This window comes from Odocoileus virginianus, chromosome 26 (genome assembly GCF_023699985.2).
Source record: "Odocoileus virginianus isolate 20LAN1187 ecotype Illinois chromosome 26, Ovbor_1.2, whole genome shotgun sequence".
Lineage (NCBI taxonomy): Eukaryota > Metazoa > Chordata > Mammalia > Artiodactyla > Cervidae > Odocoileus > Odocoileus virginianus.
This window is the reverse complement of record NC_069699.1, coordinates 42,645,039-42,670,462: the sequence shown is the minus strand read 5'-3', so window position 1 is coordinate 42,670,462 and position 25,424 is coordinate 42,645,039. Positions and strand designations below refer to the sequence as shown.

Sequence of the window (25,424 nt, the reverse complement as noted above, 5' to 3'; positions counted from 1 at the left end):
ATAAGGAAAAGAACACAGAGAAGTACATGAACAGCATCTACCAGAGCCCACACATGATGAATGCTGAACTCAGTGAAATGCTACTGATCATGCTAGGCCGTACCTTGTTCAGTAGAGGCACATTGGATACAAATAAAGCAGAAATGGTTTTGAAACACTAGTATAATTTGTGTTTAAAAAAAAGACTAGATATTATAAAGTAAAAAACTGAGAATTGATTTAAAAATCACATATATATATCAGTGCTTTCTAGTCCCAGACTTACTTCTTAGTGTCTTAGAAATTTAAAGTCTTCTTTCAAAAAATCCCCCTTTAGTTAAGATGTGAATGTCTTCTATTATTTATTTAAATCAAACACGGCTATAAAATATGATTCTCTTGAGGTGTTGAAACAATGCAAACTCTACTCACAGCATTGCTAAAATGAAACTGCCTTTTCTTTTGAAAGTCAAAAAACATCTGAATAAAAACAGTGAGATTTTAAAGCTTATTTTAAATTGTTCCTACATCCCCCCCTGCAAAGAAATTTATATACCTTTCTTCCTTCCATACAGAAGGGAAGGCAGAGGATTGAGAAAATTACTTTTATAAAGCCCAATGAATGGCAATATTGTGCCATTAATATCAGCATAACCCATATTAATCCTTGGACAGTCTTAGAGAGGATATTTCTGGACACTGGGTGTTCTGAGTTCCTTGCTTCTAGATGCAATTCTATAGGTCATTCTTACTGATCCTCAGTTGATATTGAATTCAAAACTGGACTGACATTTTGAGGTTACCCCTGTATTTATTGATAGACTTAGAACACCTGGATCCATCACGATATATGAGGTGTATTTCCTGACAAATCAGTAAATAAATCTACACTTTATTGGTCAAGACCCTTTGTTTAAAGGACAGCTATATGGAGTAGCTTAATGTAGTAAAGAATTAAGCAAACTAGAATGTGTGAACTTGAGCCAGAAATACCTTTTTTTTTTCCTGATTGTGTTACTATGTTTCCATTATCTCAAGAGTGGCTAGGAAGAGAGAACACTCAATGAACAGCATTTCAACACAGGACTAAGCAAAATCAGTATAATTCAGTGATTAATTTGAAAGCTCAATCTATGTCAAAATATAAATCCAAGTCAAATCTATATTAAATCTGTGGTGAATCACCATGAGTGATTTTAGCCTGACTCTGTAGTTCTTCACTTTAGGGGATTTCCTGAGTGGCAGGTGTAGTAGATCATTCTCATGAGTTACTCTAGAGAAAACATATACTTGCACTGTATACTCATAGGCATAGCCTTTATTTTCGTCACTTTTTTTGGCGTAATTTTTTGATACAAACAATTCTAATTTGCACCAACATAATTTGTCTACTTTTATTGTTTCTGCATATTAAAGTTGGAAAACTGGTTTGCCTTTTCAGTTTTTTGTATTAAAATCACGTATTTGTTGATCTGATCATAGTTTAGCCACCTGATCCTTTTTCCTGTCACATTATTCACAGGTCACACCCCCCAATTAATGGGTATATATCCACTACAAACGCCAACACAGCCCAGTTCCGTGAGAACTGGAGGGATCGCTCTGTGCATGCCTCCACACATCTCATGCCAAAGGATTCAACTGAAATGACCCTCTGGGGTAAACTGGAGCAATTGTGCAATCATGTACAGCAAAACTACTGAGAAGTCCAAAAGCAGAAAGTTAGATGTTTATCCCTTCAAATTAGCTGGAAGGATTTTGGAAAACCCATCCTAGTTTCATGAGGTAGAAAAATGTCAGGCAAAGGACTAATGCCATGGTATGGACTTTCTTTTTCCAGAAATGACTAATGGAATTGAACCACTCACTGACTCATGAGCCCTATGTGCTTGGATTGGACCCATCCATATTTTCCCAGGGCTGGGACACATTAGATGATTTGGCTGGGTGCTTCTGAAGCATCTCCCCTTTCGTTCCTGACCTCCTTCCTCTCTAACAATTTCCTTCCCATTGTGCATCATTCCCTACCTTCTTTAATATTTGCAGTGACAACTACCACCACCTCGAACTACTTTCTTAAGCATGTTATCTATATTGTGGGATAAAAGAGAAATTTTTAAAAATATTTTATATATGTAATTTGAATGCAGAGATGGATGAAGTTCAAATTTGGGAGAGCAATGGATGGATTGCAGAGAAGTTCAAGGACTTCTTCTCTCCCTAACCTAGCATGGTTGTTATGAGATCAGTTGCACTTATTGCATGTCTCAGGCACTGTATTAGGTGCTTTACGTCCATAATTCTACTTAATCCTCCCCCAAACTCTGGAGTTACTCCTTTTAGGGATGAGCTTTTGTTGCATCTTTTACCCCACTCTAAGATCCTTAAGGCAAAACATATCATTTGTCTTTGTACCCTGAAAACAGGAGCCTGAGGGCAGAGTGATTTGCCCAGGGACTGTAGTGTCAGGTATGCCAAGGCATGAACCTGTACCCTGCTGTCTTTTGTGACCTAGAGCAAGGTACCTTCCCCTTTATCTTTAATTGATTCAACTGTAAGATGGCTGTAGATACTTCACCAGCGTTACATTTAGTGCTATATAGATGTTAAATGTTTAAAGCAGTGTTCAGTAATGGCAAGACAAGTTTGGAAATAGAACATGACTGGGTGGATAGGTGGATGGATAGCTAGAAGGAAGGATGAATACATACAAAATGACTCAACACATTTGAGTTACTTGTTCAGAGATAATTCAGGCCCATTTGCTTCTGTAGCTCATTTCTTCTCTCTGTGTTGCTTTCCAAGGAAATCATAGTCTTCAACTAAACTGTTTTTTAAAAGTCCTTTTCCCTAAGCTCTGTAACATAAAATTTTGCCCCTCTCAGCAGCAACAGCACACAGGTACCAGCCTCCAGGCCCTCGTTACAGTCTGTTTGACCTCATTATCATGGGCAAGATACCCTAAGAGAAGGCGGCAAGAGCAAGTAGAGGATGCACAATATAAAATGGATAAGCTAGCCCAGAGTCATGTTCGGATTCTGGTATCAATTCTAAGTGACTCCTTTTCCTCTCTGAGCCTCATTTATAAAATAAATAAAAGGTCAGGATTAGAATAAATTCATTCAAGGATCATTGGCTGAGCACTTCTTATGTACCAGGCTCCGTGTGCCATGCTGTGGATAAAGAGAGGAACCATTCCCAGCTTCCACCCTTAGAGTTCACAGGCTCTACAGAAACCCCAGCTTTGCTTCCAGCCCCGGAATTCAAGGACTTTACTGTATTAACCGTTAGCACGGATTTGGTCTTAGATTGTATCTTAGGTTGCTTTTATGATTATCTTTGTAGTGAAGTTTGAAGGCTTTCTTTTCTCTCCTTGCTATTCTCTGAAACTCTGCATTCAGTTGGGTAAGAAAGCCTGTTTAAGTGAACAGTGCAAAGAAATAGAGGGAAACAAAAGAATGGGAGAGACTGGAGATCTCTTTAAGAAAATAGGAGATACGAAGGGAACAGTTCATGCAAAGATGGTCACAATAAAGGACAGAAATGACAAGGACCTAACAGAAGCAGAAGAGATTAAGAGGTCGCAAGAATACACAGAAGAACTATATGAAAAAGGTCATAATGACCTAGATAACCATGATGGTGTGATCATTCACTTAGAGCCAGACATCCTGAAGTGTGAAGTCAAGTGAACCTTAGGAAGCGTTACTACAAACAAAGCTAGTGGAAGTGATGGAATTCCAGCTCTACTTTTTCAAATCCTAAAAGATGATGCTGTTAAAGTGCTGCACTCAGTATGTCAGCAAATTTGGAAAACTCAGCAGTGGCCAGACTGTAAAAGGTCAGTTTTCATTCCAATCCCAAAGAAGGGCAGTGCCAAAGAATGTACAGACTACCACACAATTGTGCTCACTTCACATGCTAGGAAGGTAATGCTCAAAATCCTTCAAGCTAAGCTTCAACAGTACGTGAACTGAGAACATCCAGATGTACAAGCTGGATTTAGAAAAGGCAGAGAAACCAGAGACCAAATTGCCAACATCTGTTGGATCAGAGAGAAAGCAAGGGAATTTCAGAAAAACATCTACTTCTGCTTCATTGACTGTATGAAAATCTTTGACTGTATGAATCACAACTGGAAACTTCTTAAAGACATGGGAATACCTGATCACCATACCTGTCTCCTGAGAAACCTGTATGCAGGTTAAGAAGCAATAGTTAGAACCAGACATGGAACAATGGACTGGTTCAAAATTGGAAAAAGAGTACATGAAGGCTGTCTATTGTCAACCTGCTTATTTAACTTACATGCAGAGTACAACATGTGAAATGCAGGACTGGGTGAATCACAAGCTGGAATCAAGATTGCCAGGAAAAATAACAACCACATCATATATGCAGATGATACCAGGCTAATGGCAGAAAGCAAAGAGGAACTAAAGAGCCTTTTGATGAGGGTGGAAGAGGAGAGTGAAAAAGCTGTCTTAAAATTCAACATTAGAAAAACTAAGATCCTGGCATCCATTCCCATCACTTCATGGCAAATAGGTGGAAGGAAACTGGAAGCAGTGTCAGATTTTATTTTCTTGGGCTCTAAAATCATTGTGGGTTTTGACTGTAGCCATGAAATTAAAAGATGCTTGCTCCTTGGAAGGAAAGCTATGACAAACCTAGAAAGCATATTAAAAAGCAGAGACATCACTTTGCCAACAAAGGTCTGTATAGTCAAAGCTATGGTTTTTCCAGTAGTCATGTACTGGTGTGAGAGTTGGACTATAAAGAAGGCTGAGTGCTGAAGAATCGATGGTTTCGAATTGTTGTGCTGGAAAAGACTCTTGAGAGTCCTTGGATAACAAGGAGACCTAATCAGTTAATCCTAAATCAGAAATATTCATTGGAAGGAGTGATGCTGAAACTGAATCTCCAATAGTTTGGTCACTTGATACGAAGAGCTGACTCACTAGAAAAGACCCTGATGGTGGGAAAAATTGGGGGCAGGAGAAGAAGGAGGTGACAGAGGACAAGATAGTTGTATGGCATCACCAACTCGAAGGCAATAAGCTTGAGCGAGCTCTGGGAGATAGTGAAGGACAGGGAAGTCTGTTGCGCTGCAGTCCATGGGGTCGCAAAGAATTGGACACTACTGAGCGACTGAACAGCAACAAGTGAAGTTTGAGAACATATGGTTCCCATTTCCACTTTGTTAGGGAAGGTTTTATGGAGGAAGCAGCATTTCAGGGGGTCTTTAAACAGGGGAAAGATTTTGTCCCAGGGCCTTGAAGCCCTGACTGTTGGCTGTGTTTTCAGGCATTTGGGAGACATCTAAGCCATGTTTGTAAAAATACAAATCTTTGGCCACAGTTTGGGGGTGGGGGGTGCGGTGGTGTTCAGTTATGTGGCATAGCTGATCATGAATATTGGCCAAAATCCAGTGCCCCTAATAATTCCTATTTCCTTATTTTGAGGATTCCTGAAATAAGCCTGTTGTATGCTGTAAAGCAGTTCCCTAAGACAGCTTTCAGATATGTTAGTCTGTGATATTCTCTTGTGCATGAGTTTGCTTATATACATGTCCCTGGTCAAAGACTGCATCCTCCCTGTCTAGATGTTTACCCATAAAATGTAGTCCCTGATTAATGCCCTAGATCTTTGAAACACTGGGGCAGGGTGGGGTCGGGGGAGAAACAGCAAAAAAGTTTTCCTGAGTAGCAACAACTTTATTAGAAAAAGTTATTTTGAGATTCTCATTCAGATGTTCTAACAATATCTAGCATTATCATTCACAAAGTTGTCTTCAGGTTGTTAAAAAGAGAAAAAGAGAACAAACAAATTTAACAATTTAGTTCATAAAAGATGCAGTTAAAGTTCAAAGAGGGAAATCTGTTTACTTTTATATTTAGGCACCTTAAAATACAGTGAATCCCATAGAAATTCAGAATCTCCAGATCTGGGATGAAAGTAATAATGGTTCTGTAAAAAGGAAAAGTCTTGGCTAAAAGCATTGTGTCATTTATGTAACATTTCAAGGATTGAGTTATGACAATTAAGACAATCAAATGCAAAGCAAGGTGGAAATATTACTTAGAAGGCTTGCTACTTCTTTATTAGTTTTCACTGCTACTTTCTTAATGCCTTAAGTTATTTAGGGTTCGGGCATTTTGCAAGAATATTGAAAAATGCCAGTACAAAATGGGAGTCTAGACAGTGGTTGGTGTTCTTAATTTGTCTAGATTTTAAAAGGAAAGCAAATCATCTGAGTAGTATTGTAAAAGACAATTCATATTGCTCACACTGAAAGAATCAACTCAATTAAAACTCATAATGCCTGCTTTTTCTAAATATCTTGTTATAAAAAATACCCAAAATACTGATAATCAAATATGTTTAACCTTGACTATAAAAAATTATTCTAATAGCATTTCCATATCAGAGTGTTACCATCATTTGTATAAAGGACTATTTTGATCTTTATGCAAAAAGGGATTTAAATAGTATTATTACTATTTATTTGTTTTACTTAGTTTAAGACATCACTATTCATTGCAAGCATATTCTATTCAATGGTTTCATTTATAAAATGTTTTCTGTAAGTGAGAATTTATGGAATGTTCTTTTTATTAAAATTTTCAATCATACAGAAAGGAGATAAATTCTTTAGAAAGCACTTAAAGATACACACACAGAGCCAGTAGTGATTTAGGAATCTTTTGGTTTTATCACTGAAGCAAGCTTTTCTTGCTCTCCCTTCTCATTTCAAAATGACTTCTTAGGTTATTGAGTAAATTAATTTTAACTGTGCCTATGTATGTAAATCCTCTTGTTTAAAATCAGCCACTGCTGAAACAGCCAGCAAATTTCATGATCATCACTAATAGCTGTGGCACTCTAAGTAATATAAGAGTAAAATTCACAGCCAGAGTCAGATAATGTTAATATTAGCCAAGGAGACGGTGTTGATACTGAGAGTCCTTTTCAGGCTTAAAAATACACCAGTAGGATTTAGTTTCCATGTTTCAGTGGCTTTTCACATATGTTCTACCTCTGAAGAGTGTCTGTATGTTTCTCCTAAGAAAAGGTCCTTCTGTGTGTAGCCAGTACAGAAATTTAAGACAGACCACTGAGTATCGTTCTTACCAAACTCTTGCCCTGATACTTGTGTTCATATTGAGGATAAGGGATGTTGTGATGGTAGAAGGAGGGGGAGGTTCTGGGGAGGGGAAACAGGCAGACATTGAAAAGGAGTAGATACAGAGCACCTTTTTGGTCTGGGAAATGTGGAAAGGCCCAGGGGTCTTTTCTGTGTGTGCGGTGGGGGCAGGGGTGTGGATAGGAGGGACTCTACATATCTACGTACTCTGCACATGTCCTCTTTTCTAGATCTATGTTTCCCTGACCTTCTCTTTAGTGCTGTCTCACCAACTAATTTGTACAGAGTGTTATTCTGTTAACTTTCTACTATCCAGCTCTCCCCTCCCCACGGGGTGTGAAAACTGGAGAACATGGATGGCATCTGCCATCTTTAAATCCGTGTTTGAGAAAGCGGGTGGGGAAGAACCCTCCCTTTTCCTGCATATTCCCATAATGTTCTCAGATCATGAACACTTTTTTAAAAAAAGAATCAGTGGTTCTCCTTTCAAAATGTTTCATCTGATATTTAAAGATGTACACAGCTGCATATTTCCCTCAAAGGTTATTAGCAGAAATAATAGTTGGTATCACCTGTGTTTCAGTTTGATGGGAAACTAAGTGACATTGGTTGCAATTTAAATGCATTTTTATTGGTAAGGCCTGTAAATGGTTTATTTCCCAGGACCTTGTGCCTGCAATTTACCCTAAGTGCCTCTAGACGGTGGTAGTGTCTTTTTCCGGAGTGCAAGTTCATGTCATACCAGGTGTTGGAGGAAAGACAAAAGAGATGCAGCTGTGTACTCACAAATTGTGTACACATATATAAAGTATTTCTGTATTATGTTATACATTTCTATGATGTACTCTATTAACATAGTCAATATGTTGATCAACTTTAATAAGAAAGTAAAAACATATAAACATAGGAGAAAGGATAGAAGAAATATGGTATTTGTGGAGAGATGGCCTTTGTTCTTGGCTTAGAGCCATTCTCTTCCCAAACTGAGTTCCCCTCTTGTGCACAACCTTCTCTTTCAGCCCAAACCTCCAGGGCTGAGCAGATCTGGCAGGAGGCTCTGCTGAAAACCACCTGGCAACCCTCAAGTGAGCTGCCAAGCCTGATGCTCTTGACTCACTCAGATGCCTTCTCAGGGCCAGGAGTCCTGCTTACCTCCTTTCTCTGGGGCTTGGCACTCACCACCAGGGCCCTCCAGCTATAGGATAAACAGAGAATTCTGCCACTGGCCCTGGCCAGCATCCTCTGAATGGAGATGTGAAAGAAGGCAACATAGCAGATGTCCTTGAAAAGTCACAAATCCAGTGCATGTCCTTTTGGGCCAAGAGAAAAAACTTACTGCCTCAATTTATCCCAATAGGAGAAAGCATGGATGGAGTTGATCTTAGGGTTGAATTGAAGGCTTTTAGAACTGGTGCCTTCCCATCCTTTCCCCCTTCCTCCCTCCTTCTCCTTCTTTTCCCTCATTACAGACACACACACACACACACACACACACACACACACACACACACACATCTCCTCATCTTTCTGGGTTGACTTTATTTTCTCAGTTGCTTTTCTGTGAAGAGGGGACATGGCTATCAGGCTTACTTTCCTAAAGCCACACACAAAGCAGTGTAGAGAGTTTTTCTTATTCACTCCAGATGGAAAAAAGGAAAAGTTCCCAAATAGCCTACTTTGAGTCCATGTGTCTAATTAATAAAGCAATCAGTGTGACCTGGGCAGAGAGAGAGAGAGAGTGAGAGTGAGTGTGTGTGTGTGTGTGTGTGTGTGTGTGTGTGTGTGTGTGTGAAGGGCTGTGGTTGGCACAGTCTGGTTGGATGCCCAGCCACATGTGCAGGGTGGGAGAAGTTAACTGTCAATAAAACATTATATATGGAAAGGCTGAAGAATATTTCCCTAAAGGACAGGGTTGGTATTTGCAAACAGAAGAAAAAAAGTGCTAGGCAATTTTTTCAAAAGGTCTACCCTGCGTTGTTACATTTGCAAATATTCTTAAGTAAAGTAATTGATGAAATTGCCATGCAGCAGATAGCGTGTTACTAGTGTTGTTAACCTGGTTTTCAGAAAGCTTCTGAATTGGTCCAAGAAGCCCGGAAGAGTGTTTTTACTTTTGTTCAGGCTGGTCATGAAGAAGATAGCCTTCTGCTCACGTAATGAGAGCCAGCGTGCCTGGCCCGGCCAGCTCTTGCCTCTCTGCCTCACTCTTTCCTGTCCTTGCTGGTGGACCTGTGGATCCTGGGGGTAAGACCTGTGTCTTTCTCCAGGTTGTCTTCCCAGCACGTGGCATGAAGCTTGGCACGTAGCTGACGCTCAAGGAATGTTTATCGAGGGAATCGACGAATAATAATGACTAGACCTGCAGCAAAATTGGTAGACCACAAACCCGCTGCTGTTATCCTATCTGGGCCGCACCCTACAGCCATTAGTGGGAAACTAACCGGGCCTTAGGAGGAGAAGCCTGGCATCACTGCGTGTACCTCGCACATGAATCCAAATGCATATTCATACGAGCCCACATGCATGATTAACTTGGGAAGCTGACAGGAAGCAGTCAATCTGTTGAGCAAGTTTGTGTTTTATAAACCAGATGTTCGGTATTATTATTCATCATTTCCTTTGATACCAGAATGGTCTCCATTATGTAGCATAGGAAATGAAGGATATGGAATAATATACACTTTTTATACAGCTGAATACCACAACCAAGCATTTCAGAGGCCTGTTCAAAGCCTGGGCAAGTGTAATTGAATGGCAGTTCATTTTGGGATTCACACTTGGACTTAAGTTAATGGGATTTTGCCCAGATGGACCACTGTGACCCCCTTCTCCCATTCCTAACCTTGGAAAATGAATGTTGACTTTATGTCTGCATTTTTCTTGGAAGATATGTCTATGAATCACAAGCAGTGCTCTTGCCTCAGTGGCCATTACAGGTTAGGGAGCCACAGAAAAGCAGGGATCCCCTAGTGTGGTGTGGGGACAGAGAGTGCCTAGCTGTGGTCGGCTGCCTACCTCTTGATTGGTGGTCTTAAGAAAAAAAACCTTTTGCCACAAGCTGATTTTTCTTATGGCAGAAGTACAGAATGCCTTTCAATCAAAAGGTGCTTACTGTGCAAATTAACTTTCAGTTTGATGTTCCTTCTCCATGAAATGTTTAAGGTTCACAGAACCCAGACTCACTCGAGAGTGGGAAAGATGGAGCTGGTGGGTGCAGAAGAGCCTCTTCATGTTGTGCGAGCGTTATTTCCAGAGTGCTGCCAGCCCTCATGGCCATACTGATGAGTTGGTATATCATCGGAAGAGCTACAGGTTAGGGTTCTGGCCAAACCAGTGCAAATCTGAGCCAGAAGTGTCCCTGAAAGAAGAACATGTGAGCTCATAGCAGTGGCTAGACTGAGTCCACTGCATTTCATTTGCTTACCTGTGGCTGCTTAAAAATGAAAGGTTTCTGTACAAATGCAATATTATGTTTTATTTTTTAGTTTAAGTAATGGTACAGTAATTATATTTGGAATTAGTCCCTGAATGAAGCCAATACTATATCCTGGCTTAATATTTAGAAGTTCATTTACCATGATCTTGTATTTGGGCCAGGACAATTACCAGTGACTTAAAACTGATTTTTACTGTTTGCAGGAAGAAGTTTCATTTCTCATTATTGTCAGTGGTTATGTTTTTATTTCATCCGTGATACATATTGGCATTGCTTGAAATTTTGATTTGAGCTCCAGAGTGGAAGTTGTCCAGGGTTATGGATCAGCTCAAATCAGTTTTCTTTGTAGCATTAAGGTTTAATCAAGGAGTCAGAATGTGGGAAGATTTCTGATTCTGGGGGAATTATTTATCATGGCTTGGTTCTGCCTTTGAAAATGGCATCGCATGCCCCCATTGTTGGCCATAGTATACTTTAAGTATATTTAGCAAGGTGTTAGAACCATGGTTCCAGAAACTGTTATATACTGGTTGGCTTGGTTCCTGGCAACAGTAATTGTCAGCATTATTTCATAGTTAATATTATTTGGTTATTAATATTATATATAGTTTATTTATACTAGCACCAAAATTAGGCTGCCCCAAATAATAGATTACATGATTAAATGTATATTACTCCCAATTCTCCAGAGAAGGAGAACCATAAGAGATGCGTGTGTATGTTTTTTCCTTAAATGTAAGATAAGTGTACACATACAAGGAGGGAAGGAGAGAGAGATTTTAAGCAATTGCCACTTAGATACGTGTTGGGGACTGACACATCTGAACACTGCAGGGCAGGTTGGCAGGCTGGAAATTCCAGCAGAATGGGGTTTTACAGTTTTGGGTCTAAAGACAGTCTGGAAGAAGAATTCCTTCTTCCTTGGGAAAACTTTTTTTGTCTTAAGACCTTGACTGATTGGCTAAAACACACACAGATTATGGAGAGTAAGTAATCTGCTTTATCAAAGTCTACTGATTTTTTATTGAAATATAGTTGACCTATAATATGATCTTAGTTTCAGATGTGATTTGACATTTGCAAACATTATGAAATGATCATCACTATGTCTAGTAACCATCTGTCCCTGTACAAAATTATTATATTACTGACCACATTCCTTATGTTGTGTATTATATCCCCATGGCTTATTTGTTTTATCACTGGAGGTTCGTATCTCTTAAGCCTCTTCAACTATTTTATGCTTTACCAATTTCACCCACGCTCCACAACCTCCCCTCTGGCAGTCATCTGTTTGTTCATCTGTGAGTTTGTTTTGATTTTATCTTGTTTATTTTGTTTTTTAGATTCCAAGTATAAGTAAGATGTCTGACTTAGGTTTCTTTTAAACTCCTGCCTCTGTGCTGGGAATTGAAAAGTGTGAGATTTTGCAAGTGCTCTTTAAGAGCAGAGTCTCCATGTCCTACAACTGTATGCCTCCTCTAAAGATAAGTCCTGCTGATTTTGTAAGCCACGTGTTCAAGGGTCTTGACTTCCCAGTGTAGGACCCCTGGGCTGAGGAGCCTGGAGCTCAGATCGCTTGCTCCTTGGGTAGTGCCTCTATAATTATGGTGTTCCTCCTGTTTGTAAATGCTGACTTGGAGGTAAGGGTCTTGACTTTACCACATCTCTGCCCCTCCTATCCATCACATTGTGGTTCCTTCTTTATGTCTTCAGTTGTGGAAAACCTTTTCTGCTAGTCTTCAGGTTGTTCTCATAGATAGTTGCCCTGTAAGTAGTTGTAATTTTGGTGTGTCCTTGAGAGGAGGTGATTTCAGGGTCTTCCTACTCCATCATTTTGGCCGTCTCTAAAGTCAACTAGTTTAAAGTGTTAATTACGTTTGAAAAATACAGTTACAGCATCTAGGCTGTTGTTTGAGCTAATGACCATTGCCTAATCAGGTTGCCACATAAAATTTACTGTCACATCATGAATTCCCAATCCTTGAGGGATCAATGAGATTTTTGCATTGTTTTGCTTGTCACGAAGGAATAGGCCCATCCTGACATAGAGGTAAAACTGATGAAAACATGGTTTTCTCAGTCCCTGTTAAAGGTTTTCCCAACTCATATAAGTTTCTCTTCAATTATCATCATTATTGATGGTGGAAAGGATTGCCTTTTAACAGTGCTTCTTGAATTTTAATATGCATACTAATTATTAAAATAAAGATTCATATTCAGAGAATCTGGAGAAGGTTTGGGATTATGCATTTTTAGGGCTGAAGGTGCTGAAGGTGCTGCCGTTCTGCATTACATTACAAGAAATGCTGTCCTAATGCTCAAATAACCTATTGGAAGAAGAAGACTGGTAAAATATTGACCAAGTTTAATGACCTGTTCTCAGGAAGCCTGCCAGTCCATGGGGACTTCAGTCCATAGGACCCTCTAGATTTCAGGTTTTCTGTTTAGAATAGTCTTTTCAAAGAAGACTGAGGGAACACCTTCTTTTCTGTGAAATTAAAAGTGACACAAAAGTGCCCAAACATCAGAAAACACTCTAGCCTAAAGATAGTGGATTCTTATTCACAGATTGCTTTATTTGAAGCTTGAATGGGTTGTGAAACCTCTCCTACTGATTGGCCAGTTTTAGCCAATTTTGGTCACTGTCATCGGTGCCACATGCCTTAATCTTACTGGAGACTCTGCCACTTGCTAGCCATGTGATCTTGAAGGCAGAGAAAGGAAACTAGCATCCTTTGAGCACTTGCAGATGCCAAGTACTTTGATGGGCAGTTTCACATTTTATCTTCATGGCAACAATGCTGAGGAATAGTTGGTGTTATTTTACATGAGGACCTGAAGGGTTAGATAAAGATTCAAAGCTGAGAACTAGAACCAGGTTTGTCTTGGACCAAAGCCTGCTGTTATCCAAGACTCAGTTTCCCCATTTGCTCACAGAGCAGAGTAGGGGTTCGTGCCTTTCTCCTGACACCGTTGTGAAAGACAGATATGATGGTGGGTCTCAGTGCACTTGTGTGCAATTCAGTGAGTTACAGAAGTATGCTGTGGGCCAAATTCAAGGGTTGTTCTTCCAGGAGGAATGTTCAGCTTCTTACCAGTGATTCGAAGATGAAATGATCAAGTTATTTTTTCATTTTGTTTGTTTTCCATCTGGGACTGGCATGCAGATATATGTAGAGATTCAGAAGGGCCGTGATTCAGCTACCTTGGGGAGAATAAATGCTTCCAGATTCCATTGTTTGCAGCAGGGGCAACTCATAAAACCCCTTATGCTCATGCTTTCTGATCCTCAATTTCCACATTAGGGAGAAGCATTAATATTGCACATATTGAACATAAAGTCTGTAAAGTAAAACAATAAAATCAATCTGTAGTAATAAAATAAAATGAATCACTAGGATCCAAACAGGGCTTTATTTGAACCCAAATGTCTGAATGCAGTAAACAGGTCAGCTGGAGTGACTGCTAGTAGCTGACATTGTTTCCCCTGCCCGTGGGGAGGGGCTCGGATCCTCATCAGTACATCCACGTCGAGGAATATTGCCCTCCCACCTATGCTATAAAGACTTCAGTGGACACTGGTCCATTTCCAACAGCCCCTGGTCAGGAAAGGATGAGATTGTGAAAAGGCATGGCCTCTGGCACTGTTTTTCCCAGACCATCCTCAGGTAACTAGCTTTTCTCTCTCCATTCAGCTTGCCGATGATCAGGGCCCTGTCCTGATGACCACGGTCGCCATGCCTGTGTTTAGTAAGCAGAATGAAACTGTGAGTACAGTGACTGGATTTCCTTCCTGATGCTAAGGGGGTTGTTAGCTCAGACCCTCTCTGACTCAAGCTCTGGTGACCTTTATTTACTTATTTAATTTAAGGATGGAGGATGTATAATTTTTCCTCACTTTTAATCCTGCTGTTAGAATCATGAAATCAGGAGTAGATGAGAGGAATTCAAGCAAGTGTCTTTTTACAGTATGCAGCACTTTTCCAAAATTCAAGTGTTTAAATGACCAGAAGAAGGAAGTCTCCAGAAAGAATTGTGATGGGATGATCTCGCTCTCATTTATAGGTCCCAGCCTTGAATTAGATCCCCAGGGCTGTGACAGGGAAGTGTCACAGATGGGATGGCTTACAATAGAAGTGTATTTTAGCAATTCTAGGGGCCAGGAGTCCAAAATTAAGAAGTCGATTATAGGGGAGACTCCTTCCTTGCCCACTCCAGTCTCTGCCTCTGTTTTCACATGGCCTTCTTCTCTGCTTATCTCTGTGTCCTTTCCTCTTATAAAGACACAAATTGTTGGATACAGGCCCCATCCTGCATCCAGGATGATTTCACTTTGAGATCCTTAATTACGTACATCTACAAAGACCCTATTTCCAAATAGAAAGACGGCCTGAGGTTCTGGGGGCAGTTGCGTTGGGGGGAAACAGCAGACAGGATAGTAGCAATGTGTGTCTTGTTCTAGAAGGCCCGTTCTGACATCAGAACGTATAGCACGTCACGTTGACCTTGGGACCTGGAACCCTAGAGGCCTATTCCTTTACCTCAGTCCTTGGTTCCAACTGTCTGGAAAAATGTTAGGGTTTTCACATCTTTTTCTGGCTTTTTGTCTCTTTCTCCTGGGCACCAGATGGCAGTATAAATTGAGAACATAGTTAGCATGCTAAGTGTTTCCTATAAAAAGTTTCTGTAAGAGAAACTGATTAATGATTGAAACTCCTTAGCCTCTTCAGATTCTTAATTTTCAGGAGAGAAAAGGAAATGGTTCTTAGGGTGTCTTGGTATGGGTGTGTGTTAAGGGTTATAATAAGCAATGTTTGGCCTGAGAAGCTGCCATTCTGGCCTGGAAATGTTTTGGGAGGGGAATAGAAGTTAGCTCTTGCAAATCTGGATTAAGCTTCAATTTCTCTCAGTTTGAAGAAGGCGCCAGACAGTGCCTATGGTGTGTGACTTTTCAGGAGATTATATTTATTCTGCCAAATTAACATTCTGTTGTTTAATGTTTCTTTTCAATAGAGATCGAAAGGCATTCTTCTCGGTGTGGTCGGCACAGATGTCCCAGTGAAAGAACTTCTGAAGACCATCCCCAAATACAAGGTAATGCATTGCTTAATTAAGAGTCAAGAACCAGATGCATGAGATAAACTCACAGCCTGCCATATTGCCAAGAAAAGCTTGAAGGAAACCCACTCTTTCTAGAGGGTTCTGTGTTGTTTTGTTTGGGTAGAATAATAACAGTCCGGGAGGATCTGATTAGGTCTACATGTGCCCACCCAGGTTTGTGTGGGCCTGTGAAAGTCTACACAAGTCTGCAGGACTACACAGGTCTTACATCTCTGATTATCTTCTAAGCCAGTCTTGACTCACCCCAATCTGAGGACCCCCTAAAATCTGTTGCTTCTTTACAGAAACCCAGTGAGGCACAAATAAAGGTGGTCCCTGCTTCTGTTGAGTAAATATTCCTTTTATCCTGAAAGGTAATGGGGTACAAATTAATACTCCTTTCCTAGTGCTACATTAAACCTATGGCACTAAGAGAAGTCTAAGTTTGTTTTGAATTCTGGGGATAGTTGAGAGGGTGGAGTAGGAAAATTTAAATACAGGGTCTACATGCCACCTGAAATCATTTCACTGTATGGTGTTTTTCCTAAGAAAGCAAAATAGATCATGTGAAGATTAGGTAGAGGGCTGAGGAGTGAGATCCATAGGGGGTTGTTCGGACTCAAGGTGTGAACCCCTGCCTTCTGAGGCTCCCCTTAGCTGTGGACGTCAGCACATCATCACTTTCCATAAGCCCATGCCGCACCTTTGCCTGTTGACCCAGGCTTCTCAGAGAACCCATAAGGTCAGGTTCTTCCCAGTGCTTCCTTAGAACCTGATCTACTCCTAGAAGAGGAAACTTCTTTGAATAAGCAAGGTGTGTCTGTTCCCATGTGCTGATTCCATTTAGGTGATCAAATTAGAAAGCTACCTTCATAATAAAAGGAAAGCAACTCTAAGCTAAAATCAGGTGTCCAGGCTACAAAACGTGGCCTCGTTAACAAAAGCAAATTTCTGATTGGGTTTACTGAGATGACAAAGGTCTTTCTTTCTGCTATCACTCTGGAGCTCTGACAGCCAGGTTCTTTCACCAAAAGGGCTTTTCCATTTGGAGTTCAGTTTCCAGAGCATAATATGACATCTGGTTGACCCAAACTCACACAAGCACATGTTGAAAACTGTTTAGCTCCCCAGAGATGGAAAGTCAGGGGGTTAGGGAGCTATTTGAGGCCCCTAAAGATAGTGGACTTTACTCTTATTGAAATTCTTAGACTTAGAGGCCCAGAATTGCTGGCTCATTGTTTAAGAAAGGGCATCCAATCTTTACCACTCTTAAGCCTCTAGCATCATATAAGATGTAGAAGCCCAAATACAGGGCCATTATTTAATATACGCCCAGTAAACCAAGAAAGGGTGAACATATAGGTGTGTGTGTGCCCAGTCACTCAGTTGTGTCTAACTCTGCGGCCCCATGAACTGTAGCCCGCCAGGCTTCTCTGTCCATGGGATTCTCCAGGGAGAAATACTGGAGAGGGTTGCCATTTCCTCCTCCGGGGGATCTTCCTGATCCTGGGATGCCCGTCTCCTGCATTGGCAGGTGGTTCTTTACCACTTAGCCAGCTGGGGAGCCCAGAACATAAAGAAAATGGTAACAATTACCCTGTGAATTTGTTTCTCAAAGCTTCTTCTACTAGACAATGTACTAAGATCTTTATAGCATTATCTCACTTAATAATAGTAGACACTGCTATCCTTGGCTAAAGAAGCAAGAGACTCAGAAAATTTAAATATCTTGCCAAGTCTCAAACTAGCAGTCCATGCTTTTAGCTATTAGCAACCTAGACAGCATATTAAACAGCAGAGACATTACTTTGCCAACAAAGGTCCGTCTAGTCAAGGCTATGGTTTTTCCAGTAGTCATGTATGGATGTGAGTGTTGGACCATAAAGAAAGCTGAGCACTGCAGAATTGATGCTTTTGAACTGTGGTGTTGGAGAAGATTCTTCAGAGTCCCTTGGACTGCAAGGAGATCCAACCAGTCCATCCTCAAGGGGATCAGTCCTGAATATTCATTGGAAGGACTGATGCTGAAACTGGAACTCCAATACTTTGGCCACCTGATGTGAAGAACTGACTCATTGGAAAAGACCCTGATGCTGGGAAAGATTGAAAGTGGGAGAAGGGGATGACAGAGGATGAGATGGTTGGATGGCATTACTGACTCGATGGACATGAGTTTGAGCAAGCTCCGGGAGTTTGTGATGGACAGGGAAGCCTGGCGTGCTGCAGTCCATGGGCTCGCAAAGAGCTGGACACGACTGAGCGACTGAACTGAACTGAAACCTAGAGCCATGAGGAACAATACAGGACAGTGATAGTAGCAGTTAAAATATTAAAAAAATATTAGTAGCTAAAAAATACAATAAGACATTCGTTGAACTTTTCACTGTGTATTTAGTATGGTAAAAGTGCTTTATATTCACTGTTGCCGCTGAATCCTCATTACACTCCCATGAAATAAGTACCACTTGTTCCCATTTTTAGATGAAGATATGAGAAATAACTTTCTTATTATTTCTTGTTATAACTCAGCAAGTAAACGATAAAGGAAACAAACTATAATAAGAGGATAGAAAAAGATCAGCTACAGAAAATTAACTGCTCTCCCCAAAGGGTCTGGGAACCAGAGACCCAGGCGTGACATACCTTAATCTAAGTTGTCCTTCTTCTGGTTCCCACCAGAGCTTTGGGAAAAGGTATACAATGCAGTTGGAGTGAACTATGGGTGAATGGGGCTCTCTCATCTAGGAGAATAGAGCTGCAGGGATCAGAGTGCAGATCACACCTTTTTCTCTTGATTAACACCTTGTAAAGATGAGTCAGCTCTTGGCTCATGTGGTTTTCCCAGAAGATATTGATAGAATTCTTTCTTTTCCATTAGCTTCATAGATTTTCCCACAAGCAATCAGACTTCCTGTAATTTTTATTAAGAATTCCAGACACCCCAGCAATAATTTCCAGACACCACAACCTCTGTTAATGTAAAGAGCCATTTTATAATTGGGTTCACTTCATTAGTCCCGATTCTCTGCACTTGGAATGGAAGCACCCCAGGCTTTTGAACCACAAGGCTCCTGGCCTCCAGAAGAGTGTGCTTCAGGATGAGGGGTCTCTTGAGCAGCCCCAAGTGCCAGGAGGCCTTGTGTCCCATCTGTTCTATTACTGCAGCACAGGACTGCATATTAGAATGGGTAGGATGGCTAGTTCTATTTCAGATGAAACAAAAATTAGAGATTTCATCTGTATGTTGATTTGAGGCCCTAAACAAATGTTGGACATTGCCATCTACAAGTTTTAGGTTTTTTTGAGAGACTCATCTGCAGAATGGGGAATGTGTTTTGAGATTTGCTGTTTCTCTTCTTACATGTACATTAGGTTATATTCATTTGCAGTCAACGAACCAACAATACATTCTGATGTTATTTTCTCACTATTCTCCTGGGAAGGATTTTAGCCAGATAGTTTCTGAATGTCAGGAAGCCTTTCCAGGTACAGGATTGTACCTGGAAGCCAAGCCAGGTACAGGCTTGAGGAGAACTGACTATGTACCACCCATAGCAAAATCAGTTTCTCCTTTTTAGCTTACATTTGATATTTACTCTAGCTCAAATTTTAAAGATGAATGAGGTAATATTTGGGTAAAGTGATGACTGTCTTAAATATATGCAGACCTTAACTGGAGCACCTGCCATGTGCCAAACATTATGCAAGAGACTGGAACGGTCAGAGGATGAGTGAGAGGGTTCCTTTCCCACAGAGAGCCTGTTCTGATGGGGGAGCGTCTAGAATAAGGCAGATGAAGGAAAGACAACCAGCTAGGGTTGAGAAGCAGGCAGAAGAGTAAGTGCAGCATTTTCATGCTTTAGGGTGAAAGTAATAATGGAAAAATTCTCAGGGTTTTATGGATACATGATATGGAAAGGCGGGCACAACAGGAGAGACATGTTATAGGAGAAGATCGTGAGGCTGAGCTCATAGCTTGGGAGAGATGAGAAGGAGTAGTGCCCTGCACAGCTTGCATTCGTTGAGTAAAGGTCTCAGTGGGAGAAAAAATCTGCAGGGGGGCTTATTGTTGCTGTCATGAGCTCTTGAGAGGCAATGAGTGGAGGAAGGAAGTGCTGGGTAAGTAGGTAGGGGCCAGACCCCAGGGAGACCTGATGGATAGACCCATAGATTCTATCTTACACATGGAAGTGAGAGAGAGCTTCCCTGATGGCTTGGCTCAGTTGGTAAAGAATCTGCCTGCAATGCAGGAGACCCCAGTTTGACTCCTGGATCGGGAAGATCCACTGGAGAAAGGGCACGCTACCCTCTCCAGTTTTCCTTGGGCTTCACTTGTCGCTCAGCTGGTAAAGAATCCGCCTGCAATGCAGGAGACCTGGGTTCAATCCCTGAGTTGGGAAGATCCCTTGGAGAAGGGAAAGGCTACCCACTCCAGTATTCTGGCCTGGAGAATTCCATGGGCTATGCAGTCCATGGGGTCGCAAAGAGTTGGAGACAACTGAGAGACTTTAACTTTCTGCACATAGAAGAGGTCTTTAGTGGATTTTACAAAGGGAAGCAACAGAGTCAGAGTTACCTTTGACTTTGAATAATCTGAAGGATAACTTTGTTGGGGCCAAGCTTTGAGGCAGGAAGAACAGATAGGACCATTGTGGAAATCTGCTATATTAAATCTACATGAATGGTAAGGTGGGGAAGCAGAGTTGAATCTGAATGATTTCTGGAGAAAAACGTAGTGATTACTTCGGTCAACAAGTTGGAGAGGAAAGAGAGAAAGGGATCTAGAGATGGTTCTTTAACTCGAGAGTTGGATGGGTGGTTGGTGGTGCCACCAATTGAGAGAGAAGTGCAGGAAGAGCAGCACTAAGGGAAGGAGCCACCACCCTGGACTGGGTGAGTCTGGGGCACCTGTGTGATGTCCAGGCAGAGACACACACTTGAACCCTGGGGTCTACCACTGAGGCGAGAGGCCAAGGCTGGAGCACACATCTGGAGGTCAATAGCATCCAGGTGGTTGATGAATCACGTTGGAGGAGAAAGAGCTAAAGCAGACAAGGAGCACTGGGGACAGAAACTTGCTGCTTCCAGGGTGAGTACAGGACGAGGATCCTATGAAAGGGAGGAAATCCGGGAGTGTGGAGCCTGGAAACAGGGATTACAGTGTCAGGGAGGAGGGGGCAGTAGGCTAATACAACCAGGAAAAGAGGGTACATTCTATTTGGTTTGGCAATTAGGAGGCCACTGACTACTGTAAAGAAAGGAGTTCTGGTGGCATTTTGGTGGGCGAGGGCACATGATAGAGGCAGGTTCTGGTAGAGTGAAATGTGAGTGAGCAACGAGGAACCAAGATGGCAGCTAAACAATGAATGGAGGACATTGGGTGGGAAGGTCACTTCAGTCTCTGCATCCCAGGGAGGAGGCAGAGAGTTTAGGGTACTTTTGTAGGATCTGCACTCAATTCAGTTTCTGTAACTTCCCCTTATTCCTCCTTTTCTGTTTCCTCCTTTCTTTATCCCTCTTCCCTTCATCCTAGCCATCCCTCCATAACTGCATGGTATGACCTTGGCTGTCACAGAACTTATATTCTGGCAGGAAGATAGGCTTTAAATAATCAAAGGCCTTGACTGATATCTTGATTACTTATAGTCAACCTCACAAATAATTGATTATCACTTTGGTAAGTTCTACACAAGAAAAGTAGAGGGTTTGGAGGGGGCATATGCATGGAGTTTTACCTTCTTTTGAGTATTACTTTCTACCCACAAACCAAGAAGTGAAGGAGTGTACATTAGAAGGCACTGAATATATTAGTTGGCTATAAAATATTATTTGTTTGGTCTCATCATGAGTTTGAATTTCCAACCAAAGACCAGTTTTGCCTTTAATGGAAAAAGTCAAACTCTCTGAGTCCGTTTTGACCCCTTCAGTCCATATTAAACAGGGACATAATAAAGGTAATTAATGCAGTGTTGACTGTGTCTGACATTTTTCCAAGAGACAAGATGAAAAGAGACGATATATATCTCAAAGGATAGGAAATCTCGGTTTATCTTTCACAGCATAATGAAATATACTTTTATCATTAGAATCAAGTAGAATCTTATTAAGACTTGCTGTGCAAGGTAACTCCAGAAGAAAATGTCTGTTGCCCTTGACTACCACATGCATATTTGCTTTCTGTAATGTAAGGAAAACGTTTAATTGCTGGTGTTAAATTCTCTGAAGTTAATTTCACATCACCTTGACGTTAAGCTAACAAGCAGACAGGATCATTCTTGGTTTGTAAACTCTGTTGTCTGGATCGTTTAATAGTATCATTTTCAAGAATGTAAGCAGCAGAGAATTTTGAAGAAAATAACAGTGAAGGCTCAGGACTATGAAATAACTCGTTGGAAGAAAAGGATTTTTTTTTTCTTCTCCCCTTTCACTGCTCTGGCAAAAGTGGGTTACATTTTCTCTCTTCAGAGAGAGAGAGATCAGTATGGGTTTTATGCCAGAGGCCATTTTAATACATGAATGATTTGTAGGTAAATTTATTGTAGCCAATGGATTCAGTCAACTGTGTAATAGAAATATTGTCAAAAAGCTGGGATTATTATTTAAATAAGTACAGTGTTAAATTTGATTACATACTTTTTAAAGCTAATAAAACATTTCATTGCTCTCAAACTATTTCCCATAGTCCTATTTAGTCAGAAAACATAAATTAAGTGAGGCTCTGCATAGAAAATTACCCAGGCTTTGTGTCGATGGAAGCATGCACGGAAAAGCTTGGCGGCCTCACAATTTAAAGACGAAGAGATGTAAAAGGGGTTGGCAGGCTCCTGTATAGGCTGGTGGGGACACTTTTCTCCTTGAAGAATTATGGAAGATGACTGCCTAGGAGGATGCATGCTTGAGATGGCCTTGGGGGTGTGGAATTGTCGGGAGCCTAGGGTGCGTCAGAGGGAGGCCCCTCTTGCTCTATCTCAGGTAGAGAAAAGACACCCAGGTTGACAAAATTCTGTCCACTTGGACATAGGGTCTCCAGAAACATGAGCCACTTGCTTTTTAAAAATTATAATTGTTTTTGTTTTAAATAAATCAAAGTGAGGTCTTTGGATGCTAACATGGGTCTGTGACATTTTAAATTGTGCTATTTGCTGAGCTTATCCTGTGACAGGTCTTCATTTCCACCAAATGTCAAGGATCAGTGCCTTGCATTCATTTTAATGAAATATTGTGCTGATAAGGGTTATGAATGCCAAGTTTAAGCTGTAAATTACTAAATGTCGGGCTGCTTTCTGCTTTGTGAATTCACCAGGGAGCAAGCTAATGAAGCTTTCTTTCTCACTTCTTCTTACAGTTAGGGATTCATGGCTATGCCTTTGCAATCACAAATAATGGATATATCCTGACGCATCCAGAACTCAGACCACTGGTAAGAAAAATGCGTATTTCTGTGTTTCTCCTTTTATGATTTTAAAAGGTTTTCTTCAGTTCTACAGTGGTAACACTGCAGCTTTCACTTGCAATGCTCAATTCATAATACTGTCTGTGAAAAGCTGTTTTAATAGTTTATAACTAACATTTTGACATATAATATGCAAATAATATAGGGTAAATATATTTGCTATCATGCTTTTATATATAAATCCCTGTATGTCTTACACTTATTTATTTCATATTTGCCAATATATGTAAAAAGTTAAACTCTTTTCAGCTTGAAATATACAACATAATAGGTAGCTTTATGAAATAAATGATCTCTCACCCTCCAGCCTGAGACCAACTTAAAAAAAAATTATTTCTCCACTTATTTATTTATATTGGAACTTGGTAGGTCTTCATTGCTGTGTACGAGCTTTCTCTGGTTGTAGTGCATGGGCTTCTCATTCCTGTGGCTTCTCTTGTGGAGCATGGGCTCCAGAGTGCATGGGCTTCAGTAGTTGCTGCCAATGGGCTTAGTTGCCCCATGACATGTGGAATCTTCCCAGACCAGGGGTCGAACCTGTGTCCCCTGCATTGGCAGGCGGATTCTTAACCATTGGACCACCAGGGAAGTCCTGAGACCAACTTATTGAAAGTTACAGTTGATACAACAAATAAGTCAAGATCCCTGGAAATCCATTATGATGGAATTTGAACATTACCCAAGCCCGGTGCCTGCTGGCTTGAAGGTACTCAATAATACCTTTTGTGTTTCATTGAAACAGTTGAGATTTTCCCCCTTGTCCTGCCTAAGCTGTATCCAGTAGCATTGTTTGGTGAGCTGACATGTAAACCATTTTCTTTCAGCATCGTTTTAACTCTCTTTGAAGTGAGTGGAGTTAGGCCTAGTCCAAGACAGTCCAGAATATCATGGTCCATTCCGATCCCTGGGGAGAGGCTGCCTGGAGCACTGTGTTTAGGAGGATTCTGAAGGGCAGCCAGGTTTGGTCCACTGTGCATTCTGGAGGGGCACGGCAGAGAGGGCACCACAGGTTTGCGCTCCCTGATCTAGTTGCAATGTGTTGACAAAAAGACATCCCTTTTGGTCTGTGGTTAGCCAATTTTAAAGAAGATATAAAAGTATAAAGAATAATATAGCAAACTCTGCTTTTGAATGTTAAGAAACTGTAATTCATTTCCTATAGCTGTACACACACACATACACACTCATACATACCCATCCACTCCACATGTCTTTTTTCCTTTCATCAAAATTAGAAAATATCAGCAGTGCCTGCTATACAAACATTTATTTCTGAAATGTCGTGTAGATCAGTTTGCTTCTCACTTGAATCATTGTTTAGAAGAAGTTCATGTTTTAGCTCCATCACCATCCAACTTTGCTCTAATCGCCCTGGTATTAATGGAGTCATGGCCACATCATGTGGATCCCATATGAATGCTTCAGGATGCAACTTTAGGTAATACTTGACTTCAACAAGCTTTTTATCACAAAAGGATTGAATTAGCTGGTTAGCTAATTCAGAATCGCTGAAAAGTCCGATTGAAAAACCTACCTAACTTTTTAAGGATATTTAAGTCTAAAAATGTATTTAAGCTTTAAAAGCTTAGCACAGTACCCATTTCTAAGTCTTCCAATTGGGGTTGCTTGTTGAGGGTGGTGGGAGATGTATGTTTGATGTGGCTGACAGTAGGCTCCTAGTGCTTATTTATTCCAAGTTGGAGTGGATCAGAGTAAATGAAGCAATCAAACCTGGATCTTCTGCCAGTGAATGAATTAACTTTCCTATTTATCAGCTTTTAAAGAAGGAACAAAATGGAACCAGATGTCAGAAGTCACCAGGGTACCTTCCCTTTCTCTATAATGTGCAAGTGAGCAGCTCCCATCTGCGCAGTCATTTCAGAGACTTCCTGGTCTTTCACATCTCCTGGTCATGCAGCAAATGGCCTGGTTGCAAATAATCCATTTCATGGACTTCAGAACTGTAGCCACTGAGAGGGCAGCTGAAAGGCTGTTAGAAGAACAGGCAACCAGTCAACCCTGATCATCTCCCGACAGTGAAAATACTCACAAAACCAAGTTGTTTCTGTTCTTCTCGCTGCTGAAACATTGCAGTGAATGATTTCACTGGAAATGGCAGCTAGGGTCAAATTCTCATAAATGTGGTGGCCCAAGCAAATGCTGCACATCTTACTTGTGAGGACCCAAACCAGATGAAGCTTTTTGAAGTTGATCCACAATAAGAACATCAGGAATGATCAGGTCAATGGACCATCTATCCCATTTTTTCCATCTGTGACCCTGAGGCCATGACATATTTAGAAGAG

At 40.9% G+C, this 25,424-nt stretch overlaps 1 protein-coding gene across 3 annotated transcripts in view; it reads left to right on the top strand.

Annotated features, from left to right (window-relative positions):
- Positions 1-25,424, top strand: part of CACNA2D3 (calcium voltage-gated channel auxiliary subunit alpha2delta 3) — an 848,944-nt gene that overhangs the window by 630,862 nt on the left and 192,658 nt on the right. For all 3 annotated transcript variants that reach the window (XM_070455902.1, XM_070455901.1, XM_070455900.1), the window contains 3 exons: positions 14,261-14,332; positions 15,579-15,659; positions 23,011-23,085. In XM_070455902.1, the coding sequence (XP_070312003.1) occupies positions 14,261-14,332; positions 15,579-15,659; positions 23,011-23,085 (228 nt within the window). The remainder of the gene's footprint in view (positions 1-14,260; positions 14,333-15,578; positions 15,660-23,010; positions 23,086-25,424) is intronic.